The 22080-nt window shown below is 56.2% G+C and overlaps 2 protein-coding genes across 3 annotated transcripts; one reads left to right on the top strand and one right to left on the bottom strand.

Moving 5' to 3' along the window:
• Positions 1-7499: 7499 nt before the first annotated feature.
• LOC103079831 (glutathione S-transferase P-like) lies at positions 7500-16316 on the bottom strand. Its single transcript, XM_007450455.1, has 8 exons — positions 16221-16316; positions 10190-10310; positions 10023-10058; positions 9477-9583; positions 9287-9374; positions 8167-8270; positions 7966-8073; positions 7500-7688 (listed from the first exon to the last, which is right to left on the bottom strand). The coding sequence occupies exons 1-8, from the start codon at positions 16314-16316 to the stop codon at positions 7500-7502; spliced, it is 849 nt and encodes a 282-aa protein (XP_007450517.1).
• Positions 16317-17054: 738 nt separating this feature from the next.
• On the top strand, positions 17055-21408 carry LOC103070894 (calcium-binding protein 2). Of its 2 annotated transcripts, none has more exons than XM_007450421.1 (6): positions 17055-17173; positions 18461-18491; positions 19356-19490; positions 20194-20303; positions 20416-20563; positions 21167-21408. In XM_007450421.1, the coding sequence occupies exons 1-6, from the start codon at positions 17117-17119 to the stop codon at positions 21190-21192; spliced, it is 507 nt and encodes a 168-aa protein (XP_007450483.1). In that variant the 5' UTR covers positions 17055-17116; the 3' UTR covers positions 21193-21408. The 2 variants fall into 2 exon arrangements, with proteins under 2 accessions (XP_007450483.1, XP_007450484.1); XM_007450422.1 differs by having other exon boundaries at positions 17132-17173; positions 19356-19496; positions 21167-21192.
• Positions 21409-22080: the final 672 nt, after the last annotated feature.

The raw sequence follows: 22080 nt of genomic DNA on the forward strand, positions 1-22080 counted from the left end.
ATGCCGTGCGTGGGGAAGGACAGATGTTCCAGCAGATGGTTCTCCCCAAAGTGGGTGGGCTTCATCTAATCCATTGATGGCCTCCATAGTACAAAAAGTCAGAGGAAGGTTGAATTCACTTCCTGCCTGATTCCTTCAGGTGGACGTCGATCTCCTGCCCTCAGCACTCTTGGTTCTCACGCCTTCTGAGCTGGACTGGAATCTATAATATTGGGGTTGGGCAAAAAAATCAATATATGGGCTTCCCTGGTGGCGCAGTGGTTGAGAATCTGCCTGCTAATGCAGGCAACATGGGTTCGAGCCCCGGTCTGGGAAGATTCCACATGCCGCGGAGCAACTGGGCCCGTGAGCCACAACTACTGAGCCTGCGTGTCTGGAGCCTGTGCTCCACAACGAGAGAGGCCGCGACAGTGAGAGGCCGGCGCCCCGCGATGAAGAGTGGCCCCCGCTTGCCGCAAGTAGAGAGAGCCCTCGCACAGAAATGAAGACCCAACACAGCCAAAATAAATAAATTAATTAATAAACTCCTACCCCCAACATCTTCTAAAAAAAAAAAAAATCAACATATTACAGAAAACCCCAAATGAACTTTTTGGCCAACGCAATGCATCAGCCCTCAGCTCTCAAACCTTCAAACCACACCACTGGCTTTCCTGGGCCTCAGCCTGCAGACGGCAGACTGTGGGACTTCTCAGTCTCCATAATCATGTAATAAATCTTATCTATGTATATCTCCCCTACTGGTTCCGTTTCTCCAGAGAACGCTGACTAATACACTATTTAAACAGAAGAATCACCTATCAAGGGCTGTCTGTGAGAAGATAGCTTTTCAACCTGTTGTGATTAGAACAATCCATTTGGTTTTCATTCTTAAATAATGTGTTGATCTTAAAAACTGAATAATAAAAAACTCGATTTAAAAATCTTTACTTGGAGAGAAAATCGCAATGGAGTAATATTTCTTTGTTTCATTCTACACACAAGTGCAGAACGACGACTGACTGAAAATGTCAAACTTCAGGTTTTGCTAGAGGTCAACTGACCATCAGTTTTTTTTTTCCTCCTGTTCAGTTGCTTATTTGTACAAAATATATGGTGAAAGAAGACATGCCGCTTTCTCAAGATGTTGAGATAGCCCTGAAACTAAGGGTGGCAATAATATCTGCAGAGCTGGGTTCTTACAAAAATTGTGTTCAGCCATTTATTGAGCGCTTATTATGTGCCAGGCACTGAGCTAAATGTTTTAGATGTATTTTCTTGTTGGGGTATCAAGATCTGGATGACACAGCAAGTAAGGGGCAAGTCGAGCTCATCAGCTGCTCTTCAACATGAATGAGCTGCGTGGAAAAACTAATCACTGGAACGTACATGGGGGTGATTGGCCACGCTGGGTTTGCAATCAGGAATTGGGATCATCAAAGGAAAGATTCCTGTTTGAAGGATGTGCCTTTGTCCCAAGCACTAATCAACGCTTCTGCTGAGTGGCCTCAGAGAAGACACCAAAACCTCAACCAAAGGAACCAGAAAACGTCTGGAAAGTAGCTCATTAAACCTCAGAGCACCTGCCTTGCTTTGTGAAGCTTAAAATCTGCTCCATGTTCATCCCACGCTGGGGCTGGATGGTGCTGGCCTGGTACCAACTCTGTATTAGTTATCTATTGCTGCCTAACAAATGACCTCAAAATTTAGCTACTTAAAACATTAAGCATTTATTATCTCCATTTCTGAGTCCGAAATTTGGGAGTGGTTTGGCTGGGCAGTTGCTGCCCAGGGTCTCTGTTTTAAATACAGGTTTTATTATTATTTAGGTATGGTGAGGCCAACAGATCAAGAGGCAGCTGCCATCAAAAAGATAGTTTGTTTCTCACAGATCCCAAGAGAACGAGGTATGCCACGCTGGGGTTGGGGGTTGGTGGCCTGAAGATGCACCAGGGTCGATCAAGAGGCGGAGAAAGATGGGCAACTGTGGGCAGAAGTCTTTATTGTGGTTCCCATGGAAAGAAACGGGCAAGGCAGGGTAAGGAGTCCCTTCTAAACAGTTTGCTCACATGGATGATGATTTAGTGCTGGATTTGGCACGAAGCCTCAGTTCCTTATCACCAGGGCTGCTTGAGTGTCTTCATGATGGGTGGCTGGTGACCCAAGAGCGGGAGTCAGGAGCAAGCCACAGAGCCTTCCACGACCTCGTCCTGCACATCCCGCAACCATCTCCTCGACACCTGCGATTAGAAACAAGTCACTAAGTCCAGTCACACTCAAGAGGTAGGAGATTGGTTCCAAATTCTGAGGGGAAAATTGTCAAAGCGTTTGTGTACATATTTGGAAACTATCACAGTCTCTTTCAGCTGCAGTCACAGAAACTCAACTCCAAAAGAGAGCCATGTCTGGGGCCACATAAACAAACCAGAGGAAGGACAGAGTGGATCTGGCCTCTTGGGGACTGTAATTGTGGCCTAAAAAAACTCATTCTCTCTCTCTCTCTCTCTCTCTCTCTCTCTCTCTCTGTCTCTCTCTCACACACACACACACACACACACACACACACACACACACAGGCTCCACTCTCTCAGTTGTAACCAACCCCACAGTCTACTCCAAAGTCACATCCTCACAGACTCTTGTACAGAAAAGAAAGCTCTGGTCGCAGAGGGAGCTCCTGGTGCCTGGCCAGCGCTGTCCAGGATGGGTCAGGGGGGGACTCTGATGGGCCCAGCTCCCTGCGAGGGCTCACACCTTGGACCATCCACTGTGCCTGGGGCTGGGGCTTGGTGACTAGCTGGGCTTGGGTCACATGTGTCTGGAGGACAGGGCCTGGTACCGGCAGGGGGTGATGGGGGCTGGCAGGGTTGGAGGAGGAGATGCACACGGATACTGCCAGGTCAGAGCTGAGCGGCCATCCCAGTTGTGTGTCTAACTCTGCCTTGGCCGAATTTATGAGCCAAAGTCCCAGTTGCCCTATTTTTGGAATAACAGGAAAAAGCCACTGCTTCAAACTCTCAAAATGGTAACTTTCCATAGGTGTGGCCTAATCCGTAGGTCTATCTGAAGACTTAAACGTACTGAGCCTGAATCTTTGAGAAGCCACCACTTTCTCATTGTTGACACCCTTTTGAGCCAGAACACAGTCATGGATGCAGCCAATGGGTGAGCCAAAAGCCTTTGTTTTATTTTCTCCCCTGGGTGCTTCTCTTAAGCACAAGGCTCATGCAAATAAGTTGAAGGGACAGCAGGCAAAGCTCGCGGGATCCTGGGCTATATCTTCCTGACCTTGTGGAAAATCCCATCTGGAGATGCCAAGGCACCCCGGGTCCAAACAAAGTCTTCCAGTGGGAAGATCTGGAGTTCAAGCGGTGTTGCCAAAAGCACTTCCTGGACAAACTTCAGCAGTTCTTGGGGGTAAACGTCTCCCTAGGGTCGGTGAGTGGAGCCTCCCAGTTGTTCATGCTCACCCTGGTTTCATCTCCGCATGTTTGCAGAGCTGGTTTCCAGCCTCTCAGCCATGAAAGCAAACAGCAAAGCAGGCCAGTGGTTGGACGTGATCTGTACTCTTGCTTCTAAAATTCCTGTGGCTTTGACTTGATTGCAATCAGGATATTTAACATTGTACTAACATTAACATTTTAAATAACCACTTCGCTGATGACTAGATTCGTCCAGAGCACGTTTGAGAGCATTTTCTGGGGCTCTTAGGGAAAAATGCAGGCTTGGCAGGCAGTCTGCCTGGGTGCAAATTCCAGCTCTGACGACCTCAGTTTTCTCACCTGTAAAATGGAAGTTTTAAGAGCCGCTAAGTGTCTGGCACATAGAAGGTGCTTGGTAAACAGTGTGGCACTTTGTGACTGCCCAGAATGTCAGAAGAGGAAACGGGCCCAGAGAGGTTGTACATCTGGGGAAGGGCAGCCAGGGGTTCCGACCTCCAGGGTAGGGAAGAGAGCCCGCCGGCAGCTCACCAAGTGGGCTGGAGAGGGGGAAGGCAGCCCAAACCAGAGCCAGCCGGGACCTTGACAGAGCCAGGAGAAGGTGGTGGAGGCCAGAGACAAGGCTAAGAAGGACTTATGAATGAGCTAACATTCCCGCAGCCTCTGGCATGGCTGGGCAGCGAGGCCCACGGGCCAAGACCCGGACTCGAGGCCTCAAAGCAGCCCCGGTTCTACCCCTGAGGTCTGGGGTGACTGCCTGCACTCCTCATCCCCACCCTCCCCAGGCTGGTACCCCAGGGGAGACTCTTTTGAGTCCCAGAGCTGCCACTAAAGGGCAAACCCTTGCAGAAACTGATGCCAGCACCCTAGATTCCACCTCTTCTGACCCAGCAGCAGCCGGTTAAGGACCAGGAGCTCCCAGGAGGACCGGTGTTTTGAGTCTGTAACCGCCACGTCCCTCCTCCCAAGCTGGGGAGCAAACCCAGTCACCAGTCTTTAAATGTTCCAGCCTCTATACTGGAACCTGTCCCACTTCCACCCTGAGAGGGTGGAAGCCTAACCTTTCTCTTAGGGTTCTTGTCCCCCTATAATTAGGGTGGGGTCACCAGAGTTACCAGCTGCCTGCTGGTAACTGCAGCCACTCTGGTTCAAGCTGGGAGAGTTGTTACAAGCGCAGGCTCTGAGGCCAGAGAGCCTGGGTTCGAAAACTGGCTTGGCCTCGTAACCAGCTGCATGTCCTTGAGGAGGTTACTTCACCTCTCCCTGCCTCGATTTCCTCATCTGTAAAATGGGGATATTAATAGCATCCACTAGGTGGATTCTTTTGTGAGGATTAAATGAGTAAATATATATAAAATGCTTGGGGCATTGCTTGGAGGAAGCTCAGTCCCGGGGTCACTTGTCACCTCTCCAGCTGGAGGGGCTCCCAGTCTCTCCCCCACCTGGTGATCTCATCACCCCCATCCTTGCTGCACCAGCTTACACCAGATGCCCAAACTGGGGCCCTGCCAGTCCCCGGAGTCCCTCCTCTCAGCGGCAGGGGCCTCTTCTAGCCACCTTCTTGGGGTCACGGAGCTGCACAATCAAAAACACTCAGCCCAGTCACCCCAAAGAATGTGGAAGCAGTTGGTTGCAGGAAGTTTTTTTTCTTTCTTTTTTTTAAAATTTATTTTTGGGCCGCACTGCACGGCATGTGGGACTTTAGTCCCCTGACCAAAGAGCGAACCCACGCCCCCTGCAGTGGAAGCATGGAGTCCTAACCACTGGACCACCAAGGAAGCCCCAGGAAATTTTCAAAAGAGTAACTTTCCTCCCACTGTCCCAAGACCTGCAGGAAGCCCGCGTGTCCCCCAAGCCTGCTCTGTGGACTCGCTTGGCCACTGTCCCCTCCACCTGTGCCGTGAACCCCCGTGGCCCAATCTCTGCCTCCAGGGCAATGCGGGCTCAGGTTCTACGCCGTCCTCTCGGAGACCAGTGGGCCTTCCTGGGGGTTTCCCACCCAAAGAAACCAAAGCTGCCCACCAGCCCCCCAAATCTAATGCACAAAAGACCCTCTTCACCCTGCTGGAGTCTCTCAGGCAAAGGCTCCTTTAAGGGGCAGCCAGGCATCCAGACCAGGAGCATCAGGCCCAGGACATCCCCACGGCCCACCCACTCACTTGCCCATGAACCTGGGAAGTCATTCCGCTCTCCAGGCCTCTGTTTCCCTGTCTGTAAGGTGAGTGTGTAGACTTAGGTGATGCCTGAGGCTCCCTGAGCACTTACAGGCTCAGATTTCTAAGAGTCCTCCTTTCTGTTCAAAAGCCTGCAGTGACCCCTGTGCCCCGGGGTCAACACCAAGTCCTTGGCCTGGCAGGCAAGGCCTCCACAGTGGCCACCAGTGCCCCTGCCCACCCGCCGGAGCATCTGGCACCTGCCTGGGCCCAAGTCACTCTTGCTCCTGAAAATGGCCTCCTGCCCACTCCTTTGGCCCCAGCCCCCTCCCTTCCTCCCTTTCCGAGGACCGCCTAGGAGTTCCTCAGCCCTGGGTTTGAATTCCAGCTCTCCCGTTGATAAGCTGTGTGGCCTTGGACAAGTTGCCTTCCCTCTCTGAGTTTGGGTTTCCTCCCTTGAGGGGATTAAGTGCGAGAAGTCCCTAGTATGGGGCAAGAATGGAGCAGGGCCACCAGGTCTGTGAACTGGGACAGGCCTGTGATAGGAGACCTTATGAAACAGGCTCGGTTGATGGGGGTGAGGGGGGCACTACTGAGGCCCTGCGGCCTCCCCCATGGAGGTAGAGTGTCCCAGACACAAAGAGGCAGCTCTTGCTGGTGTTTGCACACCCATTTCCTGACGGGTAAAGGTAAGTCAGCACCTCACCTGGGGGCGGGGGAGACAGAAATTAACCTGATCGGCTCTCTGACCTCAAAGGAGGACGGTTGGAGCCGAGACCACTAGGCAGGCCAGACCCCACAGAGCGGAGCTACAGGAGAGGGGGAAGTGCCCAGGGCACCTGGCCACAGCGGAGGGGCAGTGAGCTGAGGGCTGAAGGGGCGTGGCCATTGGGGTGGCGGGGAGAGTGGGGGGCCGGAGGAGGCCACGGGGACAAAGGCTGGGAGGGGCGGGAGGGCTGGGCTGTCCAGAGAGCTGAGAGCAGCTCTAAGGGTGAACCGGGCAGGGGGGTGGGGAATGTTCTGGCGACCGAAGAGTTCATTTCTAGGAGTGCCTGGCAGGCTCCTCAGGCTGTGGCCTTTGCCTGAAGGGCAGCAAGAAGCCATGAGAGCTCTGCACTGGGAGTGCCAGGCATTCTGGAATTATCTGACTCCAAAGAGCCAGCGGGAGGGGCTGGACAGGCTGAGGGTGCCACAGGAGGCAGGAGGCGGTCACAGTCTTTCAGGAGGGGAGAGATGGGCTGGGACCGGGCAGGTGGCAGGGTGCTCCCGCCAAGGGCTGACAGAGGGTCCGGGAGGAGACCCTTGACCACGCCCCCCACCCCCGGCTTCCCAAGCAGCATGATGCGCCCAGAGCTCCCAGGTCTGCTTTCAGCCATACACCTGGGCCCTGCCTGCGGGTGACTGTGGGGGACACAAGAGAATGGACAACATCAACACTCACTCAGGTGAAACACCCGAGCGTGCGTGTCACTCCCGAGCGGCATGTGTGCACAGCACCTGAGTGTGCAGAGACCAAGCGCCCTGCCTGTGCCGGACGACAGAACTCATCACACAGACGTCAGGGACTGTCTGTTCCCTACATGGCGGCCCTTCTCCCAGATGGAGATGGTTCCCAGGTTGCCATAAACATGAGTACCCCCTGGAGGGGGTCAACCCCTCCTGCAGGAAGTTGTCCAGGGTAGATCTTTGAGGTTTGGGATCTCATCTTTCTCTCTGGACTTGGAACTCCTCTTTGTCTCCCGGCAGCTCTGGGGACCTATGGCTTTTCCAGGGCCCAGCCCAGCCCTCATCTTTTGAGACGCAGCCTGGGAAGGGGCAGAGGGCCCCCTGTGGCCACCCGGTCCCTCAGTGACCACAGCACAGCTTTCCTCTCACCGTGTTTATTGGTCCCAAGGGCAGCCCGTCTGCCAGGGGAGGCCAAGAGGGCTCATATCTTGCGGCTTCCAAAGACGGGGCGGTTCACGTGCTCCGGGGAGGCCAGGAAGGCCTGCAGCTTGGGCCGGGCGCTGAGGCGGACCACGTAGGCCGAGAGCAGGGGGAAGGAGTCTAGGCAGCCAGGGGCCAGGACCTGGTGAATCCGCAGCAGGTCCAGCAGGTTGTAGTCAGCGAAGGAGATCTGCAGGGCAGAGCGGGGCAGGGGCTCGGTGGGTGTGGGAGGTGCGAGGCAGGGAGCCCGAGCCGGTCCCCTGGTCTGCCCAGCTTTGCTGAACCAATGGCTCACGTGCTCGCTCTGCATCGGTGGGGGCGGGAGGGGGTTTGAATGTGGTCAAGAGAGAGGGGGGCTACTGGGGGCCAGAACTCTGGCTACTCCAGTGAACCAGTCATGGCACTGCTCTGGTCTCAGTTTGCCCTTCTGAGAAATGGACCTACAACGGGCTGGACTCAGCACTCACCTGGTCGCCCACAATGAAGGTCTGGTCCCCTTGGTTCTGGGACAGCAGGGTCTCAAAAGGCTTCAGGTGCCCCGGCAGCTCCAGAACATACTGGGCCTTGTCCTCCTCCTGTGAAAGGGAGTGATGCCGTGGCGGCCCGTGGCATGTCTGGCCCGGGCAGCCCCCCAGCCCCAGCCCTGAGTGCAAGCCCAGCCTGCTCACATGGCCGTGATGGATGATGTGGCTGCAGTGCCTGCGGAGGTCCTCCACACCGTCATTCACCATGTCCACCAGCGCTGCCTCTCGTTGGTCTTTGCCGTAGAGCCCTGGGTCAGCGGCCAGACAGAGGGTCAGGTTCTGTCCAGGCTGGTGCCCCGCTGCTCCCCTCTCCCCCAGAAGCCTGCAGGCCTCAGGGCTGGGAAACCAGGTCCCCTGCGTTGGAGAGTCCTCTTTCCCCAACTCTGCTGCTCCCATCTCCACGAGCCCAAGGAACATACCCAGCAGAAGCCCATGCTTGTCTTTGAGACCACACCCTGGGTCCCTGGGAGTCAGAAATTCCCTGCCCACATCGCCCCAATCCCTTCCTCCAGGTTGTCGCCTGCAAGTGTGGGCCAAGCCTCTGATCATGCTTCCCTAGGCCAGAGGAGTGGCCGTTTGTGGGGCCTGGACAGAACTTGGCTCTGCAGACTGGTGTGTCCCTCTGAGTGCAGGAGAGCGTGGGGCGAGAGATGGGGAAGCAGGCCACGGCTGGAGGCCTCTGTCCTCTCACCCTGGGGCTGCAGTAGTTAGGGTGGGCCTGGGCCTGGCTCATCCCACTGCTCTTCTGTCCTCCTGGGACACCCCCCCCTCCCCACCAAGATAGCCAATGAAGAGGCAGCCATCTCCCTAAGCCACATTCCCGCCACCCTTGAAACAGGCCACAGGCCTGCTCACTGTGTGCATGGGTTTTCCAGATTCAGGTGAGGCCAGAGCAGGAAGAAACGGGCAGGAGGTCTACTCTGAAGCTCCTGGGCACACCCACAGCGGCTCTAGCCTATAGCAGCACACACGTGGTGGCTGGTGACTGCCTCTGAGCTGTCATCCAGGAAACAGGCACAGTGAACCCATGTGGTGCTGACTAGCTGGAGGGTAGCCAGACCTGTATGGCCCCTGCCCGGGTGGACCGGCAGCCCCAGCCCTATAACCCAGAACCCTCCTAACCCAGGCCCTGCCCCTTCCTCTAGGGCCATGTGGCCTGCCCTCCAGCCCCAGGACCGGTGGCAGCAACTCAGGCCCCAGGACATCTTGGAGGGACCCTTCAGGTGCTTTTCTGGACTGGGCGGCCTTCGACCTCAGGACTCACCAAAGGAGCGGCCCAGGTGTCGCAGGATGGCATTGGACTGGTACAGAATGAGGTCTCCATCCTGGAACTTGGGGAGCTGCCCGTACAGCTGGGAGGGGGAAGGGCTCGGTGAGGGACGCTGAGCTCAGCTGCCCCGCACCCTTGTGCTGTCCCATAAAGGCCCAACTGCTGCCTCAGCACAGTCACTCACACAGGAGGCCTTGAGTGGGCCCTGCAACCAGGACTCCTTGGTCACCACCTCCTCCTTCCAGCTCTGGCCCTGGTCGGCCAGCAGCATGCGCAGGGCCTCGCAGCGCCCTGGGGGAGGGGGAGGACGGGGTGTGGGGATGGGCAGAGACCCCAGCCTCGCAGCGCCCTGGGGAAGTCAGGAGTATGGGAACTGGACTTGGGGACAGGACAAACTCTAGCCTCCGAGCCTGCTGCGGAGCAGATGGACCGTGGAGAAAGGGTGGAGCCCCCGGCGTGTCTTGGGGGGGGCGGGGGGCGAGGACAGGGAGGCAGACCCAGCCCACAGCGCCCCAGGAAGGGACCAGAGACAGATGGATAGAGCGCCCCGCCCTTGGCCCCAGAGAGGATGAGGCCCGGGCCCGAGATCCCGGCCCCGCCCCCCGGGGGGTCCCGCCTCCGCCTCAGCGTCCGCCTCCGCCTCCGCCTCCGCCGCGGGCTGTCCAGACTGGAGGTCCTGCTGGGGCCCCTGTCTGTGCCCTTCGCCCTCCTAAAGGAGCAGCGGCCGCACCTCGGGTCGGGAAGTAGACGATGGTGTAGGGCGGCACTAGGAGAGACAGACAGACAGGACGATGAAGGAGGACCCCCGCAGGCAGGCAGTCTGGGGGTCAGACTGCTAGGAGAGGGGGTGGCTCAGCCGACCCCTCCCCCCACCCGGTCCAGACCGTACTCACTGACGGCGACGGAGTGCAAGTGCGGCAGGAAGTGGGGAGGACCCGCAGGCCTCGTATTTAAGGTCCTGCTCCACCCCGCGCCCCACCCCAGGAATCCGCCAAGTCACCACCGAGCGGATCTTGATCTTGGTCGGGGCGAGGTGTGGGTGTGGTGAAGCAGGGCCGGAGGGGCGCACCTGCCCTCTGCAGGTGTGCACCCTGCCTGATGCGCAGTGGCTTTACAAGAGGCACCCACACTTAGCAGCACACAGTCGCTACACCTGCTTACTGCCCCCGAACACACAGCATCCTCAGGGCCCCCAGAGGGCCAGGACTGAGCACCCCAGCACCAGCACACAGTAGGTGCTCCATAAATGCTTTTTGCTTGAATGAATGCTATTTCAATAAACACCCATTTCCGCATCCTCTCTCCTTGATAATAATAGCAAACCCTTAGGGACTGAGGGCTGCCTTGAGAACTTTACACATATTACAACCCTAAGACTTGGTCCTGTTCTGATCCCATTTTACAGAGGAGGGAACTGAAGCACAGATCGACTTTCCCAAGGTCACACAGCTAGTAAACAGGTCTGGTTGGCTTCAGGGGCCTCACTTTTAACCCTCATTCTTTCTTCTGCAAGGCCTTGTAGTCTCCAAACCGATTTTTGACTGAGTCGAAGTGCTCTGTACTCTTCAAATACAGACTGAGCCTGGGGATACGGTGGATGGAAAGACAGACAGACTGGAATGAGCAGGACCTCCTGGACCTGGGAGGGCTGCGTCCTTCCAGGCAGAGCCCGTTCCTGTCTCCCTACGGGCCCCTTCCTGGTTCTGGAGGGGCGGGGGTGGGGGCAGGGGGCGGTCCTCCTTGGGAACTGGGACCTGACTGAGCCTGGCCCGTCTCAGCCTGGTTTTCCTGTCAGAGCCACGAGGAAAGAGGAAGGTGTCCAGGTGTCGAAACATCCACTGCAATCATGGGAAAACACCAAACGCAGTTTATCAGGAACACTTCTTAGCCTCATTGGAGCCCACAGCTGCCTGGCGCTGGGAGGGGATGGGGGAGGCGGCCCAGGAGCCGGGATCTATCCCTGACTCACAGCTGGAGTAACATCTGCCCAGCACTTAGCAGCTTACAAAGAGCTTTTGTATAAATGGTTTCAGGTCATCTCCATCACACCCTGGGAGGGAGGGAGGGAGGGAGGGAGGGAGGGATTCCTGTTCCCATTATGCAGAAGAGGACACCAAGGTTCAGAAAGTTTCCGCCACCTGCTCTGGCCTGGAGCACGCATGCGCTCCTTTTTCCTTTTGTGCACAAGCATCACAGACCTGGGAGCGTGGGAGCCACCCTGCCATCCAGCTGGCCAGCCTCCTGCCAGCTCACACACCCTCCAGCTATCATACTCCTCGGGTCCCCTGGAGAAGCTGTCCGCTGGGCTGGCTTGACACTCTGCTGTGGTGTTTCAGTGGCTGCTTTTACCCACAGCCCTGTGGCTCCACTGGCCCAGCCTGTGGTCTAGCTCTGTGGCCACCCTATGGCCTCCTCCTCTGGGGCCCAGAAACACAGCTTGAGAAGCCAAATGAGGCAGGCACCTCGCTGTGTCCATCCCCCACCTCCAGTCCATGTATATATCAGCACCTGTCTTTGGTGGGTTTTAAAATATATATGTGCTTTATTGCTACATAAAATTCACCCTTATAAAGGGTATATTCTGTGGTTTTTAGTATATTCAGTGTTGTGCAATCATCACCACTAATTTCAGAACGTTTTCATCACCCTGAAAAGAAACCCAGTACACATTAGCCATCACTCCTCAACCCCACTCCCCCATCCCTTGACAACCACTAACCTACTTTGTCACCATGGATTTGCCTCTTCTGGACATTTCATGTAAATGGAATCATACACTATGTGTCCTTTCGTGTCTGGCTGCTTTCACTTAGTAGAGTGTCTGCAAGCTTCATCTGTGTTGTAGCACGTGTCAGTACATCATTCGTTTTTATGGCCGAATAATATTCCATCGGTTGGATGTACACATTTTTCTTACCCATTTATACATTGATGAACATTTGGATTGTTTCATTTTTTGACTATGAGTAACACTGCTGTATACATTTTTTTTTCATTTTTGCGTGAACTGATGTTTTCAATTCCCTTGGGTATATACCGAGGACTGAAGTTGCTGAGTCATATGGTAACTCATTTTGAGGAACTGCCAAACTCTTTTTCAAAGTGGCTGCACCATTTTATAAACCCAACAGCAGCATGTGAAGGTTCCAACTTCGCCAGGTCCTCACCTATCGTTATTGTCTGTCTTTTTTCACTTTAGCTATCCTGGTGAGCGTGAGGTGGTGTCTCAATATGGATCTGTGTATGGTGCTTACCAGGTGCCAAGCCTGGGTTTGGCTTGTAGGGAACGGAGTAGAGAAGGAGACGTCGTTTGCCATCAGAGGAATCACAGCTCAGCTCAGAGTAGGAGGAGATAAATAGACACATCTTTTTTTTTAGAAATTCTTATTGGGTTTTGTTTTTATTTTTATTTATTTATTTTTTTGGCTGTGCTGTGCAGCGTGTGGGATCTTAGTTTCCTGACCAGGGATCGAACCCGAGCCCCCTGCATTGGAAGCACAGAGTCTTAACCACTGGGCCGCCAGGGAAGTCCCCACTTCCTGGGTGGATAGGTGAATAAAGAAAAAAATCTTTATTCACACATTAATTAGTGTGTCTCAGCAATGAGTGGGCTGGACATCATGGGAGACACTGAAATAGATAAGATATGGTCTCCAGCCTAATGGACTCTTTGAATGAAGATTGTAAAGACCTACACCAGCAGTCCATCCACCCAGCCATCTACCCACCTCCACCTCTCTATCTGTCCATCCATATACCCATCTACCCGATCATTCAGCCATCCAACAACCAAACATTAGACCAGCAGTCCATCAAAACATCCACCTCTCGGGACTTCCCTGGTGGAGCAATGGTTAAGAATCCGCCTGCCAGTGCAGGGGACACAAGTTTGAGCCCTGGTCCTGGAAGATCCCACATGCCGCAGAGCAACTAAGCCCATGCGCCACAACTACTGAGCCTGCGCTCTAGAGCCGGCAAGCCACAACTACTGAAGCCCACGTGCCACAACTACTGAAGCCCATGTGCCTAGAGCCCATGCTCTGCAGCAAGAGAAGCCACCGCAAGGAGAAGCCCGCGCACTGCAACAAAGACTAGCCCCTGCTCACCGCAACTAGGGAAAGCCCGTGCGCAACAATGAAGACCCAACGCAGCCATAAATAAATAAAAATTAAAAAAAAAAAAATGAACGAAAGACATCCACCTCTCCATTTACTCACCTACTACTCATTTACCTACCCAATCATCCTCGACTTGTCTATCCATCCATCTTTTCATTCACCCACCTATCCATCCAGCCAACTGTCCATCTGTCTATGCAACCGTTTAACCACTAGCCCATCACATCACCTACCTATCCTTTCATCCAGTCAGCAACCCACCTGTCCATCCATTCATCCATCCATCCATCCATCCGTCTGTCCGTCTATCCATCCAGCTACTCAATTGTCCATCCTTCCAAGCACCAACCATTCAAACACCAATCCATCAAGTCAGCCTCCCACCTATCCAACCACCCACCTACCCACCCAACCATCCATCCATTCATTTGTCCACCACTGATCCACCTGGCCATCCTGGACACTGGAGCTGGACACGAAGGCTTTGCTCCTTCATTGAAAATATTTCTACCCACTATTCCCTGACCAGCTGTAGTTCCCACTCCTTTGGCTTATACTTTGGGACACACATTTCTCAACACTTCCCACCTTCTTAGATGGTTATTTAGACATGGAATCTTTCATCACATGTGACATCCACCATTTTTTGAACGCTTCTTATGTGCTGGGAACCTGCTAGGCCTTTTATCATTTAATTTTCACAAAGCCACCATGAGACAGATACTAGGTCCATCTCCACTTTCCAGATAAGGTAACTAAGGCTCAGAGAGGTGAAATACCTTGCCTAGGGTCACACAGCAAATGCATGGGGGAACCCAGGCCTGCAGGCCCTTTCTATGACCTTGCAGAAAACAGGAGCATTCCTGTCTCTGAGGGATGTTTGCCGTGCTTCCGGGGATGCAGTGCACTCCTGGCCTCCGGGAGGAGATGTGACCCGGGGTGCAGAGGGGCTGAAGGATGCTGAAGCTGAGCCTCCAAATGATCAGTGTGAATGGTCACAATGAGCCCTTCCCACCCTAGACCACCGGCCGGCATCCACTCGCCTCTCAACCCTGGCCTTTCCTTAGACCCTCAGACCTGCCCAGGGCTCTGTGGAGGATGTCCCCTCTGCCCGCATGGCCACCCATCTGCATGTGGTCACTCCCTTCATCCCTCTGACCTTGGCCCACAGGTCACTGCCTCAGCCCCCATCACCGCAGGGTCCCCCTGACTGCCTGTCGGGCCCTCCCCTGCCCTTGCTCCTCCACAGCCGGCCTGAGGCAGGGACTGGTTCCCAGCACCCGGGAAGGCACACAGCAGGGGCTTCACCAACATTTGCTGAAGACTCAGTCTCTGAAGTTTCCTCCAGCCTCTTGCCACCATCACCCTTTCCAGGGACTACCACCCTGCCTCCCTCCTGTGGGCCTCCACCCACAGACCCTGCTGAATGCCGGCGCCCGCCCGTTCACAGCTGATCCCTGCCGGGGATGCTGAAGCTTGCCCAGGACCAAGTTAAACATTGGTGGGCAACGCCTAGAATGCCGCCCCATCCCCGCTTCTCCCCCATGAAGCCTTCCTGATGCCTGAGTCTGTGCCCCCAAGCACTTGGAGGCTGTCTCTTGGCCCTTTTCTGAATTAGATGTGCCTGAGAGCAGGGACTTCAGGGCAGACGGGGTCTGTCATGTGGCCCCAGCAGCTGGCCTGGGGCTGGATCCCGGCAGACCTCGGATGTTTGCAAAAGAAATACATGAATGGATGGCCGTGAGTGGCCGAAAGAGGCCAGAGCCACCAGCTCAGGTGGCAGGTGTCTGGTGGGATCTGGTTCCCTTGGACAAAGGTTGATGCGGGGGGCAGGTGAATAAATCATGAGGGGCCTGGAGCAGGGCCGGGGCAGGACAACTGACCTCATTCGGGGAGGTGAGGGGCAGGCAGCTGCGCGGTAAGTGGGCCGGGGCATAGCAAGGGGGCACAAGAGGCCACGGCGGGCTGCCTAGCCTACGAGGTCGGCAGAAGCTAGGTGGGAGGTGCAGAGGTAGCCTGGGGCTCTGGGTGGGGAGAATGGGGGAGGTCTGGGGCAGGGCTTGGGGGGGGACAGTCTTTCCAGAATCCAGGAGCCATCCTGGGAAGGGGGATGGTGGGGAGAATAGGAAGGGCAAGGATGGACAGACAGAAAGACAGACAGACCAATGTGAGAAATAGTCTCACGCAACAGAAGGAGGGAAGTGACAAAGAAATGGGGCATGAGTGGGCAGAGAGACCCACAGAGACACAGCTGGACAGATTGTCAGCAGAGGGCAGGGGGTGGAGAGGGGAGGGCAGGTGAGATGGACAAAGAGAGACACCCACGGAGCAGAGGGGGCAGAGAGGGGCAGAGAACAACACAGAATCAGAGGTGGAAGAGGATGTGGGGAGACACAGAGCCCAGGAACCAGAGAGGCCGGTGTGATGCGGAGGGGCCCCGGGGCACAGTCTGTGGCCAGCATGAGGGCGGCAGCTCAGGGGAAGGTTAGGATTTCAGGGAGGGGCTGTGTGAGGGGCCTGGGGAGCTAGGAAAGACGGGAGCCTTGGAGGACCTGGGGGCCATCAGCCCGTGGAGCGAGGGACAGAGAGAAGAGTAGCAGGGACCCTGTGGGGACCACGTCCACAGCTGCCCACTAAGTGTCCTTCCACAGGATTCTGGGGAGCGGAGTGGGCAGTGCCCCGCAGCCAGCAGGAGGTGCCAAGCCCTTGTCTCCATGGCCCTTCCCCAGGGCCCGGCAGATGGCAGCCTCCCCACGGGGGACCCCAGCCCCTCCGAGGGCACTCCGGGGCCTAGCCAGACCCCTGCCAACCCAGCAGCCACCAGACGGCGGGCGCTCCTCCAGGAGCTGGAGACCCAGGTGCAGGCTGCCTACGGGCAGGTAAAGGGGACCAGGGTATGGGGCCATCCTCAACTGGGGGACCATGAGGGAACAGTGGGGATGCCACACCCCAACCGGGGCCCGCTGGACCAACCCAGGGCTGAGCCCAGGGAGGGGACCTCGGATGTGCACAGTGACGGAGGGGTCAGCAGTCACTCAGCTGCCCAGGAGGGAGGCTGGCATCCCTCCCCGCCTCTGCCCTCACTGAGGCCTGCTTCCAGCCCACAGAGCCCAAAGTCAGCTGCCCTCGGCTCCTTGCCCAAGTACAGGGGGCAAGGGGCAGGTCCAAGCAGGTGTGCCGAGGGCAGACTGGCTGGGTGGATGCTCTGGGGTGAGAGCAAGGGTCCGGCAGGGAGAGCCAGGGGCTTCCTGGGTCTGCTGTTCTGGGGAGAGATGACCCAGCCTGCTCTAGCACAGAAGCCACCTGGTTTCCTCCTCCCAGGTCCGGGCCCTGCTTCTGAAGATATTAAATCTCTCCTGATTAGAAGAGATAAGGGGTAGTGGTTGGGGGAGAGGGTCCTGGAGAGGGGGTGTCTGGAAGACCCTCAGGAGTGAGCCTGGGGAGTTTGTGCCTTCCAGGGGGGCCTTATGCCCCGAGTGGCCCCCCTCACCAGCAGAGATGCTCAGAGATAATCCCAGATTAGGACCCAAGCCCCTGTGCCCAGGGCTCCCCGCCTGCCCACCCACGCCCAATCTCCCCTACAAAACCCTAGGAAAATCCCCTGCAGTGCTCCCAGACTCTCACTGGGAGCGGCTGGGGGCTACTGGGAGACCACAGCATCCGCTGAGGCCCAGCCCTGGGCTACCCCCGGGACTCCAGGCCTGGCATGGTTCAAGGGCCCATGGGAAACTGTGCCAAGTGGCCCCAACACCGGGGGCCTAAGGTAGGAGTGTCAAGGGGGAAAGCCAAGGCCAGGAGGCTTCCTGGACCCTGAAAGGTTCTGGTGGCGGGGCGGGGGGCAGAGCCCTGTGAGAGGCTGAGCTGGGGTTATAGCACAGCTGGGGGATGGAGGGGTGGGTTCCCCCCACCCTAGACCGAGATTTTCCCTGGCAGCCCCCAGACTCTGGCCCATCCTGGTCTTGGCTCCTGCAGGCCACTGGGCCTCCCCTGCCAAAGCTTGTCAGGCCCCCCAGCTGCCCACTCAACTGCCCTATCCCTGCAGCTACCCTTGCCCTCTGCTAGTCAGTCCTGGCCTGGGAGACTCAGCACATGAGCTCAGGGGCTCACTCTGCCATTGGCTTTCTGAGTGACCGTGGCCAAGTCTCTTGCCTTTTCTGGGCCTCGGTTTGCCCAACTGAACAGTGAGGGGGTGGACCCTTCCAGCATAGAGTGTTGTTGATGGTGAGGGTCCACTGTTCTGTGCTGGGTTCTAACGACGGGAGAGGCTGGTGAGGGAGTGGGGAGAGGGGTCACTGTCCCAGCTCATGGCCGGCTCTGCTGCAGGACTGCTGGCAGTGGCCTGGCTCCCCGCCAAGGGGGTCCCGCCATGGCCTGGGCCCCAGCCCCGAGGAGCAGGGGCTGCTGCTCCGTGCTCAGTAGCCTGGTGGGGCCTGCCTGCATCTTCCTGCGGCCCAGCATCGCCGCCACTCAGCCCGTATGTACGGTCACCACCCGCCTGCCGCCCGTGCCCACCTTCTCCTTGAGTGGAGGGAGAGGATTGAGTGGGGATCTCAGAGCAAAGCACACAGACTCAGGGGTGTAAGGGGCAGAGGGGAGTGGAGAAACAGACATGGGATCAAATACGGGGGAGACCCAGGGAAACATGCCAGGAAAGAAAGAGAAGGGGGCAGAGAGCAATCCAGAGAAATGGCAGAGACGGCCACCAAGAGGATGGTCAGGGAGGGGACAGGGCTCCCAGGAGAGGGACAGAGAGAACAAGAGAGACATGTGCTGACACTGAGGCCCCCATGGCCAAGCCCAAGGTTCTGCCCAACCCCAGATCCATCTCTGGCTAATGGAGCTCCGGCCCTAGAGGAGGGTGGGCACGGGGGACAGGGAAGAGTGGCCAGGTGCCCAGGTCCATCAACAGAAATGGTGGGAGGAATGGGTCGGAGCAGTGTCACTGCTGGCCCTGTGCCTGCATGTTGTAGGGGGCCCCAAAGGACAAGAAGGAAGGGATGCAGGTGCCTGGGGGGTCCAGGGAATTCTTAACCCCTCTGTGTCCCCTCAGGACCGGGAGCTGCGGCCAGAGGAGATTGAAGGTAAAGGGTTGGGGAAAGAACTAGAATTTCCGGAGTGCGGGGCATTGGGTGGGGGCCTGAGCAGGCTCCGCAGGAGATCCGTGTGAGAATATGGGGACAAGACTGAGCAGGGAGGGGTTGAGAGAACCCCCAGCTCTCACTTCCCTGGTCCCACTTGCCAGGTGGGTCACGGTCCCCTTTTTTTATTTGTTCATTCAGTGAACACTTCCTGGGTGCCCACTGTGTGCCTGGCCCAGTGCTGAGCACTGGGAAACATGACAAACTGGACAGATATGGCCTGTGTCCTCTGGAGTCAGATGTCAATAAGTCAACTACAAGTACAAATGGTGCTAAGTGCTCTCAAGGAAGTGAACAAATGGGCCAGAGGGGACTGAACTGAGAGGGAAGACCTCCTTGATTAGGTGACTTAAGGACCAAAGAGGAGGGGAGAGTGTTCCAGAATGTGAGCTCCATGAGGTCAAGGATTTGTTTCTCCCTCTCCTTTCCTTCCTTCCTTTCTTTTTCGTTCGTTCTTTTCTTCCTTCCTTCCTTTCTTCCTTCCTTCCTTCCTTTCTTCCTTCCTTCCTTTCTCCTTCCTCCCTTCCTCCCTTCCTCCCTTTCTCCCTTTCTCTTTTTCTCTCTTTCTCTCTTTCTCTCTTTTTCTTTCTTCATTGCCATATTCCCAGAGCAGAGCTTGGCACATAGCAGATGTTCCTTAAATATTTGCAGAATGAATTAAAGGAATAGCATGTACAAAGGCCCTGAGGCAGCAAAGAGAAATGGGTGTTTAGAAAGAGGAAATGATTGGACCAAGGGGAGAAGGTCCAATCCAGGATGGGGTCCAGGGGGACGTGGGGGAAGGACTGACTCTGCCCTGCCTGGCAGAGCTGCAGGCCGCCTTCCAGGAGTTTGACCGAGACCGGGACGGCTATATCGGCTACCGGGAGCTGGGAGCCTGTATGCGGACACTGGGCTACATGCCCACGGAGATGGAGCTCATCGAGATTTCACAGCAAATCAGTATGTGCCTGAGACCTGCCCCACCCCCAGTTCTCCAGAGGCCATGCCCATGGCCAGGGCAGCTGGGCAGCCCAGGGAACAGAGGTGTCTACACAGGTTGGCCCCCAGAGCTCGGGACCTTGGTCATTCTCAAGGCAAGCTCTCTGCCTCCAGAGAATCTCACCATCCCCTAGGATGTGGGTGAGTCAAGGACCATCATGCCCACTTTTTAGATGAGGGCAGAACTCTTATTATCCCCATAAGGGGAAGAAAGTCAGTTCTTAGGGAAGCGTGGGTGCTTAGCAAAGGAAGTGGTTGGAGCCAAGATCTGAATGCGGGCAGCCTACCCAGAACCCAGCTCTTTCTCTATGCTTCATTCCCAACAGAGGGAAAACAGGATTAAATAAGAATAGGAAGCTAAGGAAAATCAATGTGTAGAAATTCTCCACACTGAGTCTCTGAAAGGTTAAGTGACTTGCTTAAGGTCACAAAGTCAGAACATTGGAGCCAGGACTTGAACCCAACTGAACTACTCAGAAAAACTGAGAAAAGCCCTCAGGAGACACAGATGACCCAGCCTGTGAGACCCAGAGGGAGGGAAAGGCCCACTTAGTGGGGCAGGGGAGAGGGACACAGGCCAGAAGGGGAGGACCAAAGGCAGAGGGCGCCAGGGCTGGGCAGGGGTCTCTGATGGTCCCAGGTCTCTGATGGGCGTGGCCCCCAGGTGGCGGGAAGGTGGACTTTGACGACTTTGTGGAGCTGATGGGCCCCAAGCTGCTGGCGGAGACTGCGGACATGATTGGCGTCCGGGAGCTGCGGGACGCCTTCCGGGAGGTGGGGTCACCGGGGCTGGAGGGGGCGGGGCCTGCTTGTCTGCTGGGAGTGAGGGGCTGCACGAATGAACGGTTCGGTCTGTGACCTGATGCCGCAACCAACGCCGCCACAGTTCGACACCAACGGGGACGGCTGCATCAGCTTGGGTGAACTCCGGGCGGCCCTGAAGGCCCTGCTGGGAGAGCGGCTCAGCCAGCGGGAGGTGGACGAGATCTTCCGTGACATTGACCTCAACGGGGACGGCCTGGTCGACTTTGAAGGTACCGTCCACCGCTCACCAAGCTCAGCACCGCTCGCCCTGGGAGGGTTTTAACGGAGGAAGAGCCTTAATCCGTGTGTGCCAGGCGCCGTGCTAAGCACGCCTATGTCCTCTCCTAGGTAATCATCACGAAAACCCAGAAGGAAGGAACTCTTATCCCCATAAGCAGGAGAAGAAAGTCGGTTCTTAGGGAAGCGTGAGTGCTTAGCAAAAGAAGTGGATGGAGTCAAGATCTGAATGCGGGCAGCCTACCCAGAACCCAGCTCTTTCTCTATGCTTCATTCCCAAAAGAGGGAAAAAAGGATTAAATAAGAATAGGAAGCCAAGGAAAATCAGTGTGTAGAAATTCTCCAAGGTAGGCCCCAGAGTGTTCCTGGCTTCCTAGCAGCCAAAGCAAAGAGGAAAATAGGTTCAGTTACAAGATTTGTTTTTTTTTCCCTGTAAGATGAAGCCCCTCTTCCTGGCCTATTCGCTACCAGATTCAGGGGACTCCCTTGCACGCCCTGTCTTGACCACACTCCCTCCCACCTCAAGGCCAGTATATTAGCCTCACTCCTGGGGAGTTCAGAGAGCAGACCAGAAAACGTTGGCTTTGTTCTGGCAGAGTTTGTGCGAATGATGTCTCGCTGAGCCTGTACAGAAGCTGGAGGCAGCAGACAGGACTTGGCACCAGAGCCACTGCCTGCCAGTGTGTTCCCGGAGCCCCTCGCCTCCAGCTGGGACCCTCATCCTCTCCCCCCTGCCCCGGCCTGTGTGCAATGCCCTTGCCTGCCTTCACCTCCACCCCCACTCGTCCACCAAGCCCCCTTGCCCGTCTCTATTTCTGACAATAAAGCATCTCTGAGCAGCTTTCACCACTCACTTGTTCACCCTGCAGGTATTTGGCCCCCAAAAGTGAAGTCCCCTCGACTGTGAACTTTGGGTGGGTAGGGGCCCTCCCCGGATCCTGCACCCAGGTCAGAGCAAGTGTTGGGAAACGTCCCCGGATGAGTAAACCCAACCTGCTTCTCCCAGAGCTGGGTGAGCGGTGGCCCCTCATCCTGTGAAGGGCTCCTACCGGACCCAGGATGACATGAGAGGAGCACGTGCCCGAAGGCTTTTCCCAAGCTCCATCCCATTTCCTCTTAGAAGGGTGCTGCGCGGTGCTCCCTCCAAGAAAGAACTTGCTGGTCGGCTGGGAGGAGTGAGTGAGCTGACAGGCCTCTTCAGGACATACCTCAGCTTTGGGGCTGATACCTCACTCTTCCCGGGAGCCCCCAGCCACTGACCGAGCACATAGGTAGTCTCCACTCCGAGCTCCCCTCCAGGTTAGCCGAGGTGTGGTCAGGTCAGCCGAGGTGTGGTCAGGTCAGCCTCAAATCGGAAGCTGTCTGCCCAATCCTGCTTCACCACGTGCATCCTCGTTTTTGCGTCCCTAACTCCAGCTTGGTGTCTGCCTCCTGGGGAGACCAAATGACACATCTCCTCACTCCAACCCTGCCACGGTCTTTGTAACCCCATGTGCCATATTGAGGAACC

This window comes from Lipotes vexillifer, unplaced genomic scaffold, assembly GCF_000442215.2.
Source record: "Lipotes vexillifer unplaced genomic scaffold, Lipotes_vexillifer_v1.1 scaffold1477, whole genome shotgun sequence".
NCBI lineage: Eukaryota > Metazoa > Chordata > Mammalia > Artiodactyla > Lipotidae > Lipotes > Lipotes vexillifer.